General features: G+C 40.2%; 1 protein-coding gene across 2 annotated transcripts in view; it reads left to right on the top strand.

Annotated features, from left to right (window-relative positions):
- NRP1 (neuropilin 1) overlaps positions 1-21,783 on the top strand; it is a 108,950-nt gene that overhangs the window by 31,173 nt on the left and 55,994 nt on the right. For both annotated transcript variants that reach the window (XM_042816915.1, XM_042816914.1), the window contains exons 3-4: positions 14,025-14,206; positions 18,420-18,647. In XM_042816915.1, coding sequence (XP_042672849.1) covers positions 14,025-14,206; positions 18,420-18,647 — 410 coding nt within the window. The remainder of the gene's footprint in view (positions 1-14,024; positions 14,207-18,419; positions 18,648-21,783) is intronic.

The raw sequence follows: 21,783 nt of genomic DNA, 5'->3' as shown, positions 1-21,783 counted from the left end.
TTTCCCACCTGAACCCAGGCACAGGACTTACCCTTCTTCAGAGAAAAAATCCCTTAAATTTATTCTCTGATTTGTTTAGTCAAGAGAGAAATGTGCAGGAAACCAGAGCTTATCCTCAGAGATCTAGTTCTGCATAGCAGCAGGACGCTCAGCACAGCATAATTTCGGGGTGATTCTTGTTGCCTTACACGTCAGACAGTCATTTTCTGCTTAAAAAGCAGATTCTCCCCCAAATCCTTTGTTCTCCAGGCATCTTGTAAGTACCCTTTCTAAGGAGCTTAGAGACAAATGGCTGCCTCCTTCCGCACCTAGGGATTTACGCAGAACACTTGTACATGCTTTTGGGTATTAATTGTGTAAATGTCTGCACATCTAGACAAGACCATATCCACAAGTATTTCTGGGCTATAATGAAATGTTATTGCTTCTTATAATGTGCTTATGAGAATGAGGCGTGATGAACTGGCAAGAGTCACACAGTACCATATTTCATCACCAACACTATGAAACAGAGGCTCACAAAAAGTACATAGTATTACAAGTCCCTTTGTCCTTCCTGTTTATGTTTGCAAAGGTAATCTTTTAAATCATAGCTGAAAAGGATTAGGAGCAATAATGCTGTGCTGTCAACTGCATTTGGCTGTTTACGAAAGACATATTAAATCACAGAGTTAATGACGGAGTCACAGTTGTAGCCATCTAATTTCTTCTCATGCTTTCAAATGCTGTCAGGGAAATATCATTGTCTGATTTTCCAGACTGGGAAACTGAGGCAGTAAACAGATAACAGTAAAGTTGCCTGTACCTGACTGTGCAGAATAGTGATGCCACAGGAGCAGCGCCTGTGGCTTTGGCCTTTCCCATCCATTGCTCTGCCTGCTCTATCCCTTCTCCCTGAGTGACCCAACCCCCCTTATATTGAAGGCCAGACTGGCAGCTGGTTATGGCATCAAAGTATAAGGGTTAGTGGTATGGTAGTGATGGGTTGACAGTTGGGCAAGCTGATCTAAGTGGCCTTTTCCAATCTTAATGATTCTATGATTCTATGACTCCCAGTTTCCAACCCGCCTTATGTTGGACATCTGTATCCATACTGCAGTTGAAGATGTGATTACAGCATCCATAATGGTGCCAAAACTCAATCCTGTTAGTGGCAACGCTGAAGTGCCATAGGTTTTATGGTCCCTGATGGGAACATGCAGCACTGAACAGAATCTATAGCACTGTTAGTACCTCAGCCAGTTAAATAAAAATAGCTCAGACATGTGTCCCTGTGCTGTAATCACATCTCCAAGTGCTAGAAAAGCAAATTTTGGTAGAGGTTATCACTGTTCTGAGCAGCAGCATTAATGAGAAATACTGTGATTTTCCCAGAGCATAATTCTGCATAGAAGCCTTACTCAGATTTTTTCCAGCTGATATATCCTTTTGTTACTGGCATGAGGCTCATTCCTGATCCTTATGCCTGTGGGATAAAGGAGACAATCCTTCATCAGTTCCTCTCTTATTCCTTTGCTAGCTCTGATTTTGGTGAACTGCCACGTGGTGTGTTCATGGGGGTAAGAGCCACAGGTATGAAATACTTCTCAAAGTTGCCTGGCTGGTATGGCTCCTAAACCAGACATATGGCAATCGTGCAAGAGGGAGGATGCTTCGTGGTATCGCTTTTAGGAGAAATGAGTCGTAAACGAGAAAAAGCTGAAATATGGGATGTTATATGCCAAATACGTGGAAATTCCACTCGTTGGGGCTGTTTCAGGAATCTGTTCATATTAACATGTGTTGTTACTCTGAGTCAGGCAGAATTTTGCCTCAGTAGTGTTCTCTTGACATCCCTTTGTTCTGGGAGAGCAAGATGGACTGGCTTTACGATGAACATAAGACCCAGCTCAGATTAAAGCTAACAAAGAATGCATATGTTTAATTTGGTAAAGGGGTTTTCTGCCTGTTTCAGGGAAGAGGGGGGGATTATTACCATTCCCCCCTAATGAAAAGCAGGATCCTGTATCTTGAAAATGTTTACAATGTAACAAAATGCAGTTAGTTTGGGTTGTAAAATTTTAAAGGGGAGTGTGGACGGACAGCTTGGCTCGGAGCGGGTGGAGGCTTTGCTGATGCTGAGCTCCTCCAGGTCCAGCCAGGCATCCCCTCCAGCCAGCATGGGGGGCTTAGGGTGAGGAAAGGGATGTGGCATTATCTCATTTCCTTCCCAGACTTCCTACTACTGTTTTGGGCAATTTATACCTTAAAGAATGCATAAGGCAAACAAATCTTTTTCTCCCCAGTGTGTGAAAACATGTCTTTTTCATTATTAAGCTGCAGAGGAAGGCATGGCTTATCTGGCTCAGATTCTCTGCACGTACAGGAGAATCTGGCCAAAATACATTTCACGGCTTGTCTGTCTGGGTTAGTGTGCTGCTTGCTGTGAGTGAAGGAGAGGAAAGAATCAATGCTTAATACCACACAGCCTTTCAGAGATTGCTCTTGTATGCTTATCACTGCTAAATAGACAAACAAAGCTAAATGTGTTAATAGATACCTGACTGGAAGTGTAAATTAAACAAAAGCTATCAAATCAGGATTTTATCCATTTAATTGCAGAGTAGGTGTTTTCATCAGCCATGTAATAGTTTATTGCCTTTCAAGGCTTATTTATTGTAATTGATTAATGAAGACTTAGAGCACCATTCTCTTATGGCTAACAAAAGGTATGAAGCTGCAGCACCTTCTATGTTTCTAATTCACTGGGTTACTGCAAACCTCCCTTGCTATTTGAGATAATGCGTTATTACAGCTCCATGTCATACTGCCTGTTTCCCTGAGTAGAAAGCAAGGACAGAAGTCTGACCCATGAGATGAAGAAGGCAAATCTACATCCTTATCCCACGCTTGCTTAGGCCCACTAACAGCCATCTCCAAAAAACTGTTCTTTTCTGGATCACAGCTGTAGAAACAGCAAGAACAAAAATGAGAGAGAGTGGTTCTGTGGAAACATTTCTGTAGATCTCAAAAGCAGCAATTCCTATGCGATTGTATTAGTCCTGATTTAGTTTTTGAGTATAGAGTGTATGTGTGTATAATGACTGAGTATAGGCTCAAATGCTCAGCAAGCTTAAAAGAGCGTATCTCAAAAAATTGCTCTGATGAGCAGAGGAAAAGCAAGTGGAAAGACAAACTCCATCCCATCTAATGAACAGTGCCCTGACATATCCGTGGCTCCCACTAGGAACTGAGCAGATGCATTTATGCAGTGTGGTGCCAATTATTGAAACCCACGAGCTGTGTATGTGCTTGGGTTGTATGTGTGTTCATTACCCTGCTTGCCTTCTCAGATAAGTATCCAGTGCCAGAAAAAAGCTATGCAAGTTTTCTTTCAAAAACTACTGTCAGGCTTTTGACTTAGTTTTAAAACAGCTTATGATGATGCACCCCTAAAACATCTCCACTAGACTCTAAATTTGCACCGGGAATGATGCTGATCTTCTGTGCACATTTTCCTTTCTGAAAGTCACATGCCTCTCTGAGAAAGACATTTTTATGAGAGATGGATCACTGGAGTGGGTTTCTTTTGCACGGCTGATGTGCCCCACGTGCCAGCTGTAACAATGCGGTTTCACTGGATGCTGGGTCATACGGCTGACCTCAGCTAACAAGATGTTCCTGTTTATAGGCTACTGGGAATGTTTATTGGCCACTGTTTTCCTCTTTTCTGAACACATAGTTATTTCCCAACACCCAAATAAATCATAAGGTCACAAAACTCATAGAAACTCTGACATTCTCTGCGATACAGGACACAAAGGAACTAACTTCAAACTTAGCAGCTTTAAACATATTTTACATATTTTATCATAATATAATGTATAATATCATAATATAATGTATTCACTGAAGTTATTTGTACTTTTTAGTTTGATTATAAACACAATAAAATGGTAATAAAATTGCTCAGTGGGACGAAAATTATATAGTGATCTTTCAAATTGGTGCAGTTTAACTGTGGGCACTATTACAAAAAAAAAAAAAGTACTATAACTGTTCTAAACTGAGCTTGGGAGTAATGTTAATTAGCTACGTACTTTCGAAGAAAATGATGCTAAGGTTACTGTTGAATTTCTTAATGCAGACTTAATGCAGACAGTAGAAACTTAAGAGGAGACCCCTCCTAACATGCTACATAGACAAACTCATCTGTACAAAACCCAGCTATACCAACAGGGAAATACACTCATTTATCAACTGCAGTTTTATTCATAATGTGAGTACCAAAGCTGGACAAAAAAGGAGTGGAAAATAATTGGTAGACAGTAGTGGAAAACTATTGGTAGTCATTTTGCACAAGTTTCCACTTGCTTCCCTGTCCTCATTTGGTTCAGTTGTTTCGAAATGCCTATCTTCTGGGCTGAAAGTTTCCCAGCCTGCTCCTCTGCCTGAGAATGAATTTAAAAAGAGAGATCTAGGATATGATTCAGGTCTTTTTTAGAACAAGGAATATAAAAACACAGAAGATAGGCACACACATGCAAGCATTTCCACTGAAAAAAAAGAGAAAAAGAGCAAGAACTGTTTTCCTTTTTTCAGACAGATCTTCAGCCACACTTACAAAGATCAGAAAGCTGAGATTTGAAAGCAGCCTCCATGAGTAAATGTTCTTTGCACTGCTCTTGTGAAATGTTGAAATGTCATTTAGACTTCCCAAAGCCATGGCTGCTTTAAAGTTGCCGTCTACATGAATTAATCATGCTGCTTAAGGGTTGTTTGTTAAAGTGGCAATGTACACAACCAGATGATTTTGTGCTGAGATAACAGCCAGCCAGGAAGCATGCAAACACTGTAAGTGGGCTGATCTCTGAACTGGAAATGCTTCTTACTCAGCTTAGTGTGCCTCCTGTTGATAGCACTTCTAGGTGCTACGGCCAAATGCTTTGTCTTTCCAAGTTTGTGTTACAGGAAAGATGTAAGGAGAGGTACTTTTTTTCTCTATTACAAGAGGCTGTCAAAGGTCTTCTCAGCATTATAGCAGTATTTAGCTAGTAAATCTCTACATTCACACACCTAGGACTTCATTTTCAAGCCAGAAGATCTTTGAGAGTTATGAGCTACTTTCACAGAATCATCACAGAATCATGGAATGGCCTGGGTTGAAAAGGAGCACAATGTTCATCTAGTTTCAACCCCCTGCTATGTGTAGGGTCACCAACCACCAGACCAGGCTGCCCAGAGACAGATCCAGCCTGGCCTTGAATGCCTCCAGGGATGGGGCATCCACAGCCTCCTTGGGCAACCTGTTCCAGTGCGTCACCACCCTCTGTGTGAAAAACTTCCTCCTAATATCTAATCTAAATCTCTTGTGTGTCAGTTTAAAACCATTCCCCCTTGTCCTATCACTATCCACCCTCATAAACAGCTGTTTTACTTTATTGAATTGTAATGTTTTGGTTTTTTTACAGTAGATTAAGAGAGTCCATGTTCACCTCCAAACCACCAACACCCATCTCTCACCCGCCACAAAAAAGGGAGGGAAATTTTAATACATGTACACGGTTAAACACTGGCAGGTCAAAACTTTGGCAGTTATGTTGTATGTCCTCCAATAATTCCTCTTTTCTGTAAGTATGCCTTACTCTCTAGTTGTGGGACTATATATAGGTTTTAGTTGTAGCTCCTCCAAAAATCAATGCATTCGTTTACATGTGTCACGCTTCCAGGCAAGAAAGACCCAGAGAAATCATTTATATCAATACCAACTATGTGTAGACACTAACTAAGCAGTGGATTTTTCACTTGGCCAATCGTTGGCCCAAAGGGAAAGTGGCATAGAAAGTATAACAAAGGGAAAAATGTTGAGAAATGCTGAGTTCCAAGTGTCCTTGGAACATCCTTAATGCTCTCTTAATATAGTTCCTAGCTGAAAATAAATGAATAAATACCTATCATTTTGCTGCATTTACAGAGCTTCAGGACAAGGTTGCCATGGAGGAAAATTGCTGTAACTTGTATCCTAATGCTGATACGTATGTCTGCAATTTCCTCTCTCCTTTAGCCTCTTTTAGTTTCATTAATTACGGCTGTTGCTCGGAGAGGTTTCAGACTGCCCACAAGGGACAAATATTTGAGAATTTCAAAAGCTTGAAAGTTATTTTATGTTCTGAACTTTCACAGTTTCTGTGAGAAGCTAACATGTACCTAATACTTTTAGAAGTCGAGTTCCATAGGTTATGATTAATATATCACATAGATCCCAAAGGGATAATTACAAATTAATCAGTGGTTCAGAACTCCCAAATGAAGTACTATAAGGTTGCCATGCCTTTAAAACATTCCTTTCCTATTTTCATGGAAAGAAAAAGAAATGATAGAAGAGTCTGATCTCAGTTTGAGTCAGACCTTTTCTGTTCTTCAGGTAATCAAGGAACCAAAACTGAGGCTTCCATTACATAGCAGTTAAGTAGGCTTTTTGGTGAACTCAGCAGTACGTGCTAACAACACTCATGCAACCACAAGCCACTAAACCAGTTAGGCACATGAAAACAGTGCTTAATGGATACAGAAATGTAGAGATAGTGCTAGGCTCCCTACATGTGTGTGCGTATGTATATGCACGAGTCTCTGTATGTAATTTAGTCTACAAAAAACATAGAAATGTGTTTAATTTTTAACCATGTAAGACTGTGCAGCCCCTTCTTCCAGTTCTGTTGTTTACGAAAACTTCTAGGTTTTGAGTCTCTTTTAGGAAGCCTTATTCAAAAAACCACAGAAGCCGTTAGAAATCTTTCCATTATTTCAGGAGGAGCTAGACTGAGTTCTTGTATTTGAAACACAGTATCTGACTATTTAGGCTTTGTTCCTTGCTGTTTGCAAAATTTCTGGAAAGTTGTTGGCACTCTGTCTCTCTCTTCTGTCTCCACATATGTAAAATGAGAATGACAACTTTACCTCAGAGGAATGCTGCAAAGCTTTACGTATAAACAGATTGGCATACTTGGGTGAAGTTCCTCAACTAACAAGAAGCGTTCTGATGGATGGGAGTCCCTTGGGAGGTCATAAAAACAAAAACAAAACTGTGTAATTGAGTTTGGGAAATTATTTTTTTGGCTTTCATGAGCCTACTTTAATGCAAGATGACTGATTGGTTCTCCTTTTTTCTCTCCTTATCATCTATAATATCTTTACAAATCTAATTGTGTGGCTTTATACAAAACTAAGCCAAGACATATCTGTAATGTCCATATGAAAGAGTATAAAACTTGAGCATTGCCAACGATAAGAAAATTCCTTTAAAAAAAAAAAAAAAAAAAGATTTTTTTTTCCAGTTTCTTAAACCCTTAAATAGACAAAGTAGCTATGAAAGAACCAGTAAAACTTAGGCTGCATTTTATTTTGTGAAGAAGACTGGAAAGTTGGCAAGAGGTAAGATTTTGCAGTGAAATAGGGAGGTGAACAAGTTGTAAATGATTCTAATATCTTCCAGATGGCATATTTTACTTGGGAACTGAATTTGGAGTAATTAGACGCATGTGAATTTCCTATAAATACTAACCTTCACCAGTTTGACATTAGAAAGCTCCATCGTCTCTGATGCCTTTCAACTGCTAAGTGTTTCTTTTTCCGCTACTTAAGTGAAAGTCATGGATTTGTAAATTTGTCTCATTTGACAGACAGAAATCTTTTTCCATGAAAAGATGGCATTTTTCTATGCCAGAAAGTTATGGACTGAAGTTCCCCACTGAAGAGGTTTAAAATTGAATGTTTCTTCCCAGAAGAGGTCTTCATTTTTATATACTGGGATTATTATATTATAATTTATTACAGTGTGTGCCAAGCAATGAAATTGGTGGAGTAAGCTTTAACTTCAAGATCAACTATTTTCACTGGTAAAATGCTTTTTGCAGATAGATATGCTGAAGACTTTAGCAGATGAATTCTGTTCTTACTTCCCCTAGGACTCTGCAACACTAAAATGATCAGAGCTGGTGTGCAGCCTCCCATTCTGCATGATGTTGTTATATTCACTCCTGGAGTGAATACTGATGTTCACACTTATGTTGAAGAATTTTCCAAATTTATTTGATGTAAATAGAATAGAAGTAAATAAATAAAAGGAAAAAAATTCTGTCACCACTTGTGCTCTTCAGCCATGTATCAGTGTAAACTGGCTTAGATCTACTGACATAAAGGGGCTAATCTCATTTGCAGCAGCTGAAGATCTATCTGCTGTTCTCAGTGGAGCAGTACAGATAAAGTGCAGATGTAATCTTGCTTATTTAGTTCGTATCTTCAATTCCGCCAGTCCTGGTTATTCAAAATGCACGAGCCAAACAGCCAGAAGCATGTGATAAGATGAAGGATAATCAGATTTTAAAATAGTAATGATTATTTTTATTACTTCTGGGTTTTCAATTTTTATTGGTTAAGGTATGTTGTGTATCAGATTGCTCTGCTCTGCAGAGAATTAAAAGCTTGATTTTAACATGGAAGGTGAAATTTTAAAGTACTCGATGATGCCAGAAAACAGCATAATAACAAAACTGTTGCTAACAGTCTCAATCAAACTGTTGTAGTGGGCAACTGTAGATCTTTATCCATGTCTTTGTCACATCTATTTTCTTTTTTACTACAGCACTGTCATGCACTAAAATAGACCCTCACTGGTTCATTCTTAATGGAGACCCACTGTCACTTAATGGCATTAGTAAATTATTGAACAGTGGCCAAATCCCAATGGCCTTATTCCCAGAAACCTCTTAGGTTGACAGGATCTTTGTATGAGTAACTTCAGTGAATTTTGGCCCTGGGTGAAGGACATAAAAACACTAACTCACAAAAGACCAACTGGAACAAAAGCCTCCTAAACTGATGGGCACTTCAGTAACTTACAAATCTCCAACTGATTGCAAATTGCTTATTTAAATACCCAGGCCTTTCAGAGAGCAGTAGGATTCAGATGGTATACCACCTCCCTCACTGTGTTTCATCCACACCATGCATCCTGCACAACCAAGACCAGCTTAAAAGACTCCTGCCAGAGGTGCTCACTGCCATCTTAACCTCACTACCATAGAGCTATGCAGAAGTTCTGATGCAGAGCAGCCTGACAGACACTGTGGTTCTGGGCAGAAATACAGTCTCTTTGAGGCTGCACCTAATTTTTTATTTGTAACAGCGTGTGCTTCTTTTTCTTGTTGCTAATAAAGCGGGATTAAGTTTGGTATCCCTGGAGTGCCTGCTGTTCTGGAGTTCTTAGCTCTGGGATACAGATTGCCTTGTGTTGCAGGCACTACAGTAAATCCCACACTGCTAACCTTCAGTCACTAATGGGACACATATTCACAGTGCGGAATAACTCAAAGTAGTGGTTTAGCTTTCCTTTTGCAATGCCTTCTGCTTGGCTAGAGTAGAGACTTGCGAGGAAAAAAAAAATGTTATAAAGATGAAAGAGTAAAAATTCTCATAAGCAAAGGTAGTCTAGCCAGGGTGAATAATTCCTATCAGGGAGAGATTTAGCAGTTTGGGGAAAGGGGGACCAGAGAAAGAAAAGAAATAGAGAGCTGGAAGGTCTTTTCATTCTAACAGGTGAATAACCAAAATACTCATAACCAGCCTATAGATGCATATCATAGTAGGCTGCAGAAAAAAACATGGTGTATTTTGATGTAAATTAGAGTTGTATATGGTTCACTGATTGTTTCATAAGTAACATGGCAGACATTTAGATTTCAGCTGAGTTCTGCGTGTGTCTTCAGAAGGAATTATTTCCAGGCAAAATGCATGAAATTTTGCTACTCTAATAATGTGCAGGATCTGAGCACAGTGTGTCAGGGTGGCTGTCTGCAGCACTGCAAGGCTTCCCAGCACCCCACCTTGTCTTCTGCAGCACAGCAAGTGGTTGTGTATCTCGGGTCACCAGCCTGTTCACAGCTGAAAACAGATGAGAGCTCTGTTATCACCTACCAGAAACTGGAAATGAAACATCCACCAAAATCTGTATTCTACAGCTGTTTATGTTTTTTCACTGCACAGTGCTCATTTTTATAGGCATGGCTTGGCCTTTTCCTAAAACCTATAACTTACACTTGCTGGGGAAAAAAACAAAACAAAACAAAAAAAAACCCAACTCTTAAAGCAATTCCTTCCAGAACTTGCAGAGGAATTCTAGATTCCTTCATCATCCAAGATATCCTGTTATGGTACCATAAAACTGGGACCCATCAGTGTGCACATGCTCAGGCACTGGTTGGGAGGAGCAGGGCAGCACTAGAGTCCTGCAATCCAGCAGGCTCCCATCAGGAGAACACTCCACGCACCACCAGGAGAGCTGTTACAGGGCAGAGTGAACACAAATGGGATATCCGGAGGGAGCCAGCAAGAAGGGAATGCTTATTACCTCTTGACACAGTAGCTCCATGAGCATACCTGCTGAACCCACCAGCACAGGCGTATCTTTCCTGGTTTCATGCATGAACTCATGCAATGGTCTTTCACCTGAAACTTGGAGCAATGGTTAGCTCTGTGTTTTTATTTACGTCTCCATGCCATAAACCCTAGAGGACTATAACATTACGAGAAATATTTGCCACACCATTGGCAGCAGTAACTGAGCGAAGAATTGCCAAGTGGGAAATCCAAATTTGCAAACTCCGTTCTCTGGGCTGCACGCCAAGGCTGTCTGGGCACTGCGAAGGTGACACATTCAGTCTCCTCGCAGGGATGCCAGCGTGCCAACTGCGTCCCTGGCACAGCATCTTCTCCTGACAAACCTATGGGACTGCTACCAAGTCCAGAGGAAGATGCAAGCTGCTTCCTGAGCTTCCTTTCAAGTTGTGACTGTACTTTCCCCCATTTACAAGAACAGTTTTTGCAATACGCTGCGGTCTCCAGTACGATTTTGAAAAGTGCAGAAGTGACAGCAGGACTTTGGTTTCCAAGAATAAACTAGTAAAACCCAGAGTAAGTTAATTTCCCTATGAAAAAAATCCATAAATACTCAGTTACTGCAGCCCAGCTTTCAGATGTTGCTGCCAGTGTGGGAGAATCCAAACCCATCTGTTTATTGCCAAATGCAGGGCAGGATCCCCAGAACACGAAGGCTGTGAGGCTGATCTCTACAGCTTCCCATTTTCAAATCTTATTTCATACCTATTGTCTCACAACTCAACTTCTTTCCTTTCTGTCATTTTTCAGAGGAACTGAAAAAATCTGAGAAATCTTCCAGTCTTCAGCAGGGCACTAAGACCTATAACTTGCAAAATCCATTAAAAGACAGCCTTTTAGCAGACAAATTGTGTAACTTAGAACTGCACAGCAGCCAGCACTGTAAATTACAGTTCTATTGCTATAAGGGACAGTAGAAAGGTGTGGGCAGGCTATTTGTACAGATGAGGAGATACGAGAGAGTGAGAGAATGTAATCTTAATGTTTTTTGCAGGCTATTACTTCCTATAGTAGCAAAACTGGTACTTATTTGTCAATTATCTTTTTAGTTGTATGTGACTTGTTAGGACTGTAGAAGACTTTTAATCTTTATGTGTAGAAAAACATAAATGCTGAATTCAAACTTTTTTAAAATTATAATAGTAAAAAAGCGTGTAAAATGTGATTAACATTTTTAGTTCAAATTGTTCAGAACATTTAATAATTCAGTAGCAGAATTCTTCTGAATTTGAAGAATCGTCTACTTTTGAGTCTTGAGCAATGAATGGCATCAGGGAAACTAGTGAAGTAATGCTGTCAGAGAGAGAAGAGCAAAGGGTAGGGTTCAACATACCTGAACCCCGCAAGTGTCAGATGATGCAAAATACAAGTAGCTTTAAGCACATGCTCTCCAAATAAAGGAAAATACTCTGCATCAGTGTTGGAAGTGCTGTGGCTTTGGGAGACTACACTTTCTCTTTAACGAGCGGTTGAGGATATGAAAAAAGGTTGCCCCATTAAAAATTCCCTACAGTTGTTATTCCATAAGTCTGAAAACGAGCAGCCCTGAGTACTTCCAAGGGATGGAGGCATTCCAAGAGACTTCGTGTTTATATTCCTAAGCATATTTGTAACATAACCAAAAACAAAAAAAGAAAAGGGGGCAGGAGATAAATCTTTCTGAAGCCCTTTAATAGCTCCTCTCCCAACTTTCAGATCCTCAAATGTATACACCATAATGAAATTACAGCGAAAACAAGAGGAACAAGAGGTCCAATTTAGAAAAAAAAAAAAAAAAAAGGCAGCTTACTTAAAGTATCCATAACATTCATTCAGAAGTGAACATTTCCCCTTTGTATTTCCACCAATTTGAGCTGGGGCAGTGAAGCTAGCAAGCTGAGCAATAGCTACTAGAAAAATCAAATCCACAGAATGAAATGCAGTTAACACAATATTTCACATATGTTAATGCTTACGGTTCCATCAGTGTCAGCTTTATTTTCTACTTGATATACACCAAAGCTGGCACACGGTTTTAACTGATGAGGTAATGTCATTTTTAATTTAAGGAGCCTTAAGCCGTCCACTTTAACTAGTGATATCATCTCTGCAGTTGTCTTATGGGACTTCATGTAAACATAAGTAATGTGCCCTGGATGGTTTGGAACAGGGTTGTTAAAAATGACATTGGTCATCATGAAGACATTTTTTTTCCTTTGATGTCTTTAAAAATGTCAGACACACTTTACTGTCCTGTCAGTTCTAGCTCTTCCTTGTATATTAATATGCTCAGAACATTTCAGTGAACCCAACAGCGGAATAAAGGTCTAAACAAATTAATGGCTACATTTCAATGTCAGTTGTAGTAGGATAATGAAAAGTAAATGGGATTGTCTGGCTAACAGCAACCTGTGAAGTGAAACGGCAGCGTGGCTGAGACACAAAGAGGCACAGACAGGGCAAAAGCTTTTGCTGCAACCCAGCAAAGAGCAGAGCAGAACCCAGTCTCCAAATGCCACCACATTTTAGAGAAGATTAAACTAGTTCTTCAGATTGTGTCTGCACGTCCTTCCTGCCCAGGGCCAAGTGAAATCATCTGCTAATAAAACTTAAAACCTGACCTGTCTCTGCACCTGCAGCTCGTGCCTCTCTGACTAGGATGCTCATTTGTATGCTGTGGGCTGGCTCAGTGCACCAAGCTGCAGGCCCTGCACAGCCCCCTGCAATCAAAGTGTGAGACCCAGCCCCGCAGGCTGGCGTTGCTGGTGACACAGCTCAGGGTCCCTGCTATGACTGCTGCTCCCAGGCACACATTTGCTTTTGTATTGCATATTTGTACTTTCTTTTATGAAGTCCTTGGGAATCTAGCAAGTAAGCAGGAGAGGGTTTAGCCCAGCCTGTTCGGCAATCACTGTACAGGCAAGAATACTGTAGTATGCACTCCTTGGCTCGAACACCTATGCAAAGCTGTTTTGCAATTAGGGGTGGTTCATCTGAGAAAACTCAAGTGTTGTGGTACATGTGTAGATTTTGAGATTTGCTGAAAATTGTTTGTCCAGCTATCCGGGAAGAGAGCAGATTTTTCTATCTACAGCATGATGGAATTTTGAAGAAAATCTAATGCTTTGGGATTTATTTATTATTCTGTGGACATATGTTTAGAGGACAGCATATGGAAATGAAAGTATTGTTCATGAAGAGCTTCGGCTAAAAAGACATTTCTGAATTCATAACAGAAATTCACAGTTTGAAAAGAATGCTATGCATTATGTATTGACAACACCACGTAGACAAAGGAACACAATTTAATAATGCAGAATTGTGCTCATGAGATTTCCTTTTTTTTTTTATGTTAATTGGTTACTTTAGCTGACATTGTCTGCAAGCATAATGGACACCATTCTTCCTAATAGTTCCATGTTGCCAGATGATGTCTACAGACATAATGTAGTCCATTTTAATTATTTCATTTTGCTTACATCTTTCAGCATAATGCATTTTCCAAGCAAGCTAGCATTTTTCTTGATTATCCATGTTGTGTTATGGTTTCTAAATTAATTAGGTCTCCTTCTTTCCTGGAAGTTAAAAGTTTCTTCCTTCCATTTGTCTACCAGGTATGATTATGTTGAAGTGATTGATGGAGATAATGCTGAAGGACGCTTATGGGGAAAGTACTGTGGAAAAATTGCTCCCCCTCCTTTAGTGTCTTCAGGACCGTATCTTTTTATTAAATTCGTTTCCGACTACGAAACGCATGGAGCAGGATTTTCTATCCGTTATGAAGTTTTCAAAAGAGGTGAGAAGCAATTTATTGTTACACGGCTCCTAACCTGTGACTTCTACTTTCATCAAAAAGTTCACCATATTTTTTGGGAGTGGGAGGAATACAAGAAAATGTTTGAAAGAGAAGATTGTGTTACCTTTGTCATTACAATGTGGGGCATGTATGCAATGGGTGGAAAGTATTATGGAAGCAATGGGTCAGCTGTATGTGAGAATTGACTCCTCTGGGTGTAATTTGATAGTCTTCATCAGCTGTTTGTTTGGACCTTCTTAAAACCATTAGCTTTCTTCTTTTGTGTGATAATAATTACTGTACGATTTACAGTGTTCCGACCCTAACAGCACTGTAACCTTCTGACTCCCTGACTTACTCTGGTTAGTGCTCACTCTGCATTCCCAAGAGACAGCTGTAGGTTCAGAAAGAACTGAATTGCACATGGACAGCAGATGATGTTGCTGTTCCTTTCACAAATCATGTTTGGGAGCTTAAGGAGTGGGGAAGGTCACACAGTTCAGAAACATGTCCTACTGGATGATTGTGCAGGGAGCACAGATAGCTGTACAGGGTGCAAAGAAAGCCCAGAGAACCAATCTAGGGTTAACCAAATCATTAAAGAGTCCCTCTTTGATAATTCTCTGAGCCAACGGCTAGAAGGACAGTGAGATCGTGTCTGGCATACACCTTCCCTATAGCTGGATGGAGATAAATAATTCAATTACTCCATTCCTGGAGAATACAAGACCAAAAGTAGATAGTGTACAAAAAGACAAAAAGCTCAGAACAAAGTGATAACAAATATTGGCTTTGGTATCAGTTTTTAGAGTTGTATTTACAAAAGCAGCTTGAAGGTCCAGACTTCCAGCACAGACCCCTCCCAGTTACTGCTATATTTTCAGAACAATTCAAGTCCCTTTTATGTACCTAACACAGAGCCAGATTTTCAGCTGCATTCAGTGCACACACTTCGTGGCAGCCATACTGTTAATGAGGAGAGAGTCACAGTTGTGAGGTCTCTGTAGCATGCTAGTGCTGCTCTGCACAGTGCTAATTGGGGCCACAGACCTCTTGGTCACCATCTTCCCTGCCTGTAAGTCCACTCCTTGCTCTCAGAAATTCTTCTGGTGACCTTCAGGGTCAAGTATTTTGAAAGAACTCATCATCCAAGTGACACCAAGCTTTTCTGAAAAAAATATCTGTTTATTCTGGTGTTTTTAGGAAGCTAAGTTATTGAAATCACATCCTAAAGTTTCTCAATGCTTATATATACACTACCATCTTTCATGAAGATGAAGACTGAAACACAGAGAACAAGTGAAAGAGTAGTCTGTGAAAAATCTATTTTAGCAAATTGATGTTTCCAAGAAGAAAAGCTTTTATTTATTTTCTAACAGTGAAGTTGTGAGTCAGAACTCTGACAGGAGTGTTGTGTTTATTTTCTTGTGTGGTTATTTGTATCTCTCAGTGATACATATTAACTATGATAAGATGGCATTATGAATGTGATTGTACACACACACAAGTCAAGAAACTCAAAATTGTGGCCCCCAGAGCAACTTTAACTCTAGTTCATTCCACATAAACGGTATTTTAAGGCAGCAAATTTATCACCAGGTACGGCATTAGAAAATGCTGTTTGTACACAAAGGGCACATGTTACAGTTGCCGTGGGAATGCAGCTCTTTTTAACTTTTGAGTTAATGCACAGATGCTATTCCAAATTTGCATTTTAATTTCTGTACCAAATGAAGCTGACCAGTTTACCCTGTTCTGCAGATGAAGCTCAGATGCACACATCAGGCTACCATGCTCTTCTTTAGCATACCTTTATAACCTTGCTTAACCATTTCCCAGATAGGAGAGGCATTAAAGTGATCCCAATCTCAATATCCTGTGGTGCTGAGCCAAAGGCTTAGCTGTACTCTAGCACTTCTGCATTATAGAATGTGAAAGTAAAGGAAGAAAGTAAAGAAAGAAAAGAAAAGCTTCCTTGCTCTACCAGCGTCCTAAGCTGAATCCTCAGCCTAGCACTCAAAGGGCCACATGCCATGGAAACTGTGAGGAGACTGACTATAGCAAATGCAGAATGGGTTTGAGAGTAGGATCACATGTAATCTCTGTGCCTTGGAAGTATCTGTTCCATTGGGTGTCCACAGAGCCTCTTCTTCCAGCTTTCCACAAAGACCTCTCCATGGAGTTTCTTGTATCCTCAGTGTTAATTTAATTCCTGAAGTTTCTTCACAGTGTCAATAAAGGGTCAAAATCTGTGGAGTGCATTTTAGTAAGGCAGCTCTTCTGAAAACAGTTTTTGTTTCTTGCACCAGATTGGCTTGAACATGTTTAAAATAATACAAGCTGGTACTGAGATGCCATGTGTGAGCGTAAGGAGCCTGACGATCCTGCACTCACAGAGCCAGGATTTGGCTGTATTTAATAAAGCAATAATGATCCTGGCTTACATTTTGTATTGCATCTTTTATTGGATTCCAAGAAGGGTAAAGAGCACTTTATGCCATGAATGGCATACTCCAAAGCTATTTTATCCTGGAACAGCAGCTACTGGTGGGAGTGAGGAGCAACAACCAGAATATAACCCTCCCATATGTGACAGGGAGACAAGGGAATGACGAGGAAAGGAGAGAAATATCCGGCTAATGTGTATGGGTGCGATTTAATTGTGGGCAAAATGTAATTTCCCAAATTGGAATGGGTCAGGTTAAGTGAGCATTAATTTCTACATCTTCCAAAATATGCCGTGAAATGTTCTAAGCACTTATGTGATAGCTCAAGCATTTTCCATCAGTGTCTGCTGAAGGACAAAAATACCTGAACTGATTACATTCATTCAGCCCTCTCTCTTGCTTGCTGAATTTACTTGGGAGGTAGCCAAATCTGTGGGGGGTAATATGTTTGGCACATTCACAAGGAAAACATTTTCTGTGGTGAAATAAGAGTATGCATATATGCAACAAGCCAGACTGTTTTCCCTCAATGATCTGTGTTAAGCGTTAGAAATCCTCTAAGGCTACTGACTACAGTCGCTAAGGAAGCTGAGCATCCTCATCCGAACCAAAAGCTCTCACACACTCAGTTGCAACAGGCCTGTTGCAACTCAACTGTGTTGCCTGCATCCTTCCTTTACTCCATGTCATCTGAGCCATCCTCCCCAAACTCCCCAGGTCAGCTGCCTCTCACAGATGCCCCAAACCCCATCAATCACTTTCCATTAAACTGGAAGTGTCAAAAGACAGAGAAAGGGGTACCTGAGCTGACCCTGTGGGAAGATGTGTGGGCAGAGCCTGAGGCTTACCCACAGCACACCTGCAGGTGTGGGATCCACAGAGAGGATTCCCGAGGACATAAACAAGGGAGAAACACGATCTGTCGACAGGAGGCTCTGGTTTTAGTCCCGCATGTTCACAAAGGCAATTCCAATGACCTGGCCTTTCATACCCTTGCTCCTCCATTGCTACCTGCCTCCTCCACCAAAAGCAGTGTTAGGGGCAGCACGTTATGCCATGGTGGGGACACTGGGGAAAGCCAGCATATCAACATTGACATTAGGTGACTTCTAGCAACACCGCCTGTAATCACACAGTTTGTCATGCCTGCACTAACAGCAACATTTTACTGGTGCACCTGTGTCAACACCACTCAGAATGAGTCACTCACCCTTGGTACATGTACGAATTACCTTTCACATTTAGTTTGTCAAGAAGGCATAGGTCACATCTGGCAGAGTTACTGAGTCAGTGCTCCAGGAATCTGAAACCACTACTCCCTCTACTGAATTCACTCACCGTCTTTTGTAAAAAATTCTATTTCACCAATAAAAGCCTGTCAGCCATAAGATTTAAAGATTTGAGCTTGAAGGGGCTATAATTATTTCTCTAGGGCTCTGTTGAGATTTCTGCAGCTTACACTTTCATTGTTCCCACATGACTTTGTATTTGTCATAATTTTTTCTAGAGCTTGTACAAGTTTTCATATTGTTCTATACCAATTGAAAATTGGAGATCAGACAGTGTATGTGAGTTGCACTTTAAAAACCTGACTATCAGTAATATGAACAAGCTGGCTGAATGATTAATACAGCAATTAAAATGAGGTGTTTCATTGAAAAGCCACCTTTGCTGCTGTGGAGACAATACAGCCTAATTTGTTTTCCAGCTAACTGCTTTGTTAGTAACATAGTGTTAACTCAGGTGAATTGTTCTTTCTCTTGCAGGACCTGAATGCTCCAGAAACTTTACTTCATCAAGTGGAATGATAAAGTCCCCCGGATTCCCTGAAAAATATCCCAATAGCCTTGAATGCACTTATATTATCTTTGCACCAAAGATGTCAGAGATTATACTGGAATTTGAAAGCTTTGAACTAGAACCTGATTCAAATACTCCAGGGGGAGCATTCTGTCGCTATGACCGATTGGAAATCTGGGACGGATTCCCTGATGGTAAGAGAAAAATGGACTGTGATACACATAACCATTACTCCATAGTGGGCTGCAGAAGGCACATTCTCATTTTTTTAAATGCCACAGTACAGAGGTCCTTGTTTGATTTATGTGAAATGAGTTAAATTGAAGAGAAATGGAGAAAATGCTCTGTAAATTCATTCAGTAAAGCATATCACAGTGTGAATGATTTTTTTATGAAATATGTTTAATTTTGAACAGTTGGCTCAGGGAAAAACTCTATTTTTGGATAGAATATGTGATGGACCTCGTACACTGAAATAAATCAAATATGAAACCTTATGATGGATCCCCAGACTTTCACAGATAACACATTGGGATTATCCAGTAATTTCCAAAAACTTGCACATATTGGAGTTAACCCTTAACCTTAACAGGAGAAGGAATGAAGTTTCAGACCAGCTACCGAAGCAGAGGATTTTTGTGCCAGAGGAAATGTAGCAAACATGCAGTCCAAGTCACACTTGGTGAACCATTACCCAGGTCAACGGCAATCCCCAGTTGGCCATTCAGGTAGCATCAGTGATCGGGCACCACAGGGTTCTTCACTCACAGTATTCTCTCTTCCAGCACAACAAACAAATCCAAAGGCTTTCTTTCTCTTCATTTGTTAATTTATAATCTGATTAACCGGGCACACGTGCCAGGGTGGGTGTGGTGGTGCCCTACTGGAACTTACTTCTCTGCCATCTCAGTAATTTTCCGCTTATCTGTTGACCACACTTAACCTTGTGTAAACTGGAGAAGGGCATAGCCAGATCTTGGCTGAGGCGGGGGAGCCATTCAGCCCCATTTCACCTCGTGCCCGATCTCATACCCTTTTTTAACACTGAGACGGTTGAACGAAGTAGTGATGTGATTTCCTTATTTTTTCTTCTCCTTTTTTTTCTTTTTTCCATGAAAAGGGGCTGCTCAGACTGAGTGCCTAGCCTTTAGGGTGTCCAAACACCCATACAGATTGTGCAAACAGCTATGTCAAGCTGTTTGTGATGTCTTTTTCACTGTTTCTATGTACGGTGCAGGCTGATAAAGAGAAGTATCATGTAGCTGTCTTTTTTATTCTTTCTTTTGTAACTGCCAGTAAAATTCATTGAGTGAGGATTATTGTTTGTGTTGGGTGCTAATTACAGATATTTTAGTTTTCCACTGGTATGATAACCCATCCTAAATAATAGATATTTTCTGTCAGTTTCTACAAACTGCTAATGCTGCATTAATATTTCATTGAAATGAAAACATGTAACTTTAGGGACATATTTTAATAACACATTTGAACTTGTCTGCTTTCTTAAAAAAATCCTCAATATCATTTTAATTAAGGTTTTTATTGATGCTGCAGTAAGTAAGTATGGGCTTTTTAATGTATATCTGTTCTTCCTTTTTGTTTTATGCTTAATGGGTTTATCATGGCTCTTTTCAATCCTCTCCAATAAACAGGGAAGAAAGAGCCATGACAGTAACTGCAAGTAGTATTTAATGCTTCAGTTAGGAAAACAGCATTGTAGAATATAATAATGATGTCTGGAACATTTAATAATAGTTTTGTTTGTACATAGGCCAAATCCTTTCAAGCTGAATTCCTGTAGAGCTTGGATTTCAAGTGATACGTGGAAAGATGATCCGGTCAATCAATTTGTGCAATATAACGCCCCAAAAAAAGAGGCATTATTGTTAGTGTCAGAGGGTTTCAAAGCAAAGTAATTTCCTGGTTCAAGAAAATGACTGAGCCATATTGAAGAGCAATTAAGAACAGGCATTATCTGCCTTCCAATTCCCTCACAAACTGTCTAAATCCAAACTGCTCATGACGTCCAGTAAGGCTGTTTAGATGTTTGTAAATATTCAGCTGAATTTGTAGACTAGAAAAAAGCATTTCCTTAGATCCATACTGTTGTAGCTTGTGGCATTGTAGGGAAACATTTGCTACATCATCGCAGTGTAGGATGCTCCTCAGCCAGAGGTCAGGCTCTCTTGTTTAACTTAACAAAGATGAAGAGGATGTGTTTGTTCATGTGATACACACGTCACAGGATGAGTACTTGGGAGGGAGAAGAACTATTTCAGGCAAAGAGCAAAGCAGACACAGGAAACTGCTGGGATGACCTGACCGTAAACTATAGATAGAGATTGAAAGTTTCCAGGTATCAAAAAGAGATCTCCAGGTAATAAGGAAGTCAACATAAATCTAATTTATATCCATGTGGAAATAGTACATTTCTGAAAAATGTTAGATAATACTCCCTTACGTGGTTTTTCACCCACTTCAGCCAACGCTTTCCCCAGCAGTTCCCAAGCATGGTTTGAAAAGCAGCAGGTCTGGATGGCACACTGAATGCAGCTATCCTGCTTCAGAGGGAGGAGCCATCTGGGAGCAAGCTGTGTCACTCTGAATGGTTTGCTCCTGGGAGCAATCTCTGGCCACTGAACACAGGTCCAGAGGGTGCTCCCTGACCACCTTAACTTCCTGATATGGACATGCAGGAGAAAGCTATTTTTCTTTGCTGAACTGTGTTAATGCTCACACTCCCGGTTGTGGTAGAGGTTAAAGCCCTCATTACACTGCACTTATATAAACAGAGTAGAAGGATGTCTAGCTCTAATAATAGGGTAGACAGCTGGACTTAGAGGAGACAAACGCACAAGAAAGAAGTTTCAATTTCTTTTTTTTCATTTTACTATAAACTTTTATTCTAAAAATTTTTTTTTTTTCAAAAAAAGTATATACTTCAGTTCAACTCCCCAGATCCAAGCAGAACATCTCTGTTTTGTAGATATGATTATGTTGGGTTTTTTTTAATACAACACAAAGAGCAGTTTGATGGAAACTGTCATGACTATATCCAGGTGAGAATGAGGTGGGCATCCCCTGTACATGCTGCTCCACTGTAAAAGCAGGTGTTCCCTGAAAAGCAAGTGTCAGTGTGTGAGCTGGACACTGCCAGTCCCACTGTTCAAAGCAGAGAACAGGACCTCACTCTGGTCCTGGTCTCAGACATCTACTGTAGGATCTAGGTAATGCTCCTCTGGAGTTGCTTATCTCATTGGAAAGAAATTCTGGGAGCTGTGAATCACTAACTCAATTATAAACTTTAGGTACCTAAGTCAGGTAAAAGTC

This window comes from Centrocercus urophasianus, unplaced genomic scaffold (assembly GCF_019232065.1).
Source record: "Centrocercus urophasianus isolate 14NV4802_14NV808 unplaced genomic scaffold, USGS_Curo_1.0 seq_16, whole genome shotgun sequence".
Taxonomy (NCBI): Eukaryota; Metazoa; Chordata; class Aves; order Galliformes; family Phasianidae; genus Centrocercus; species Centrocercus urophasianus.
The sequence above is the reverse complement of the archived record's forward strand: the minus strand, read 5'-3'. Positions and strand labels throughout refer to the sequence as shown.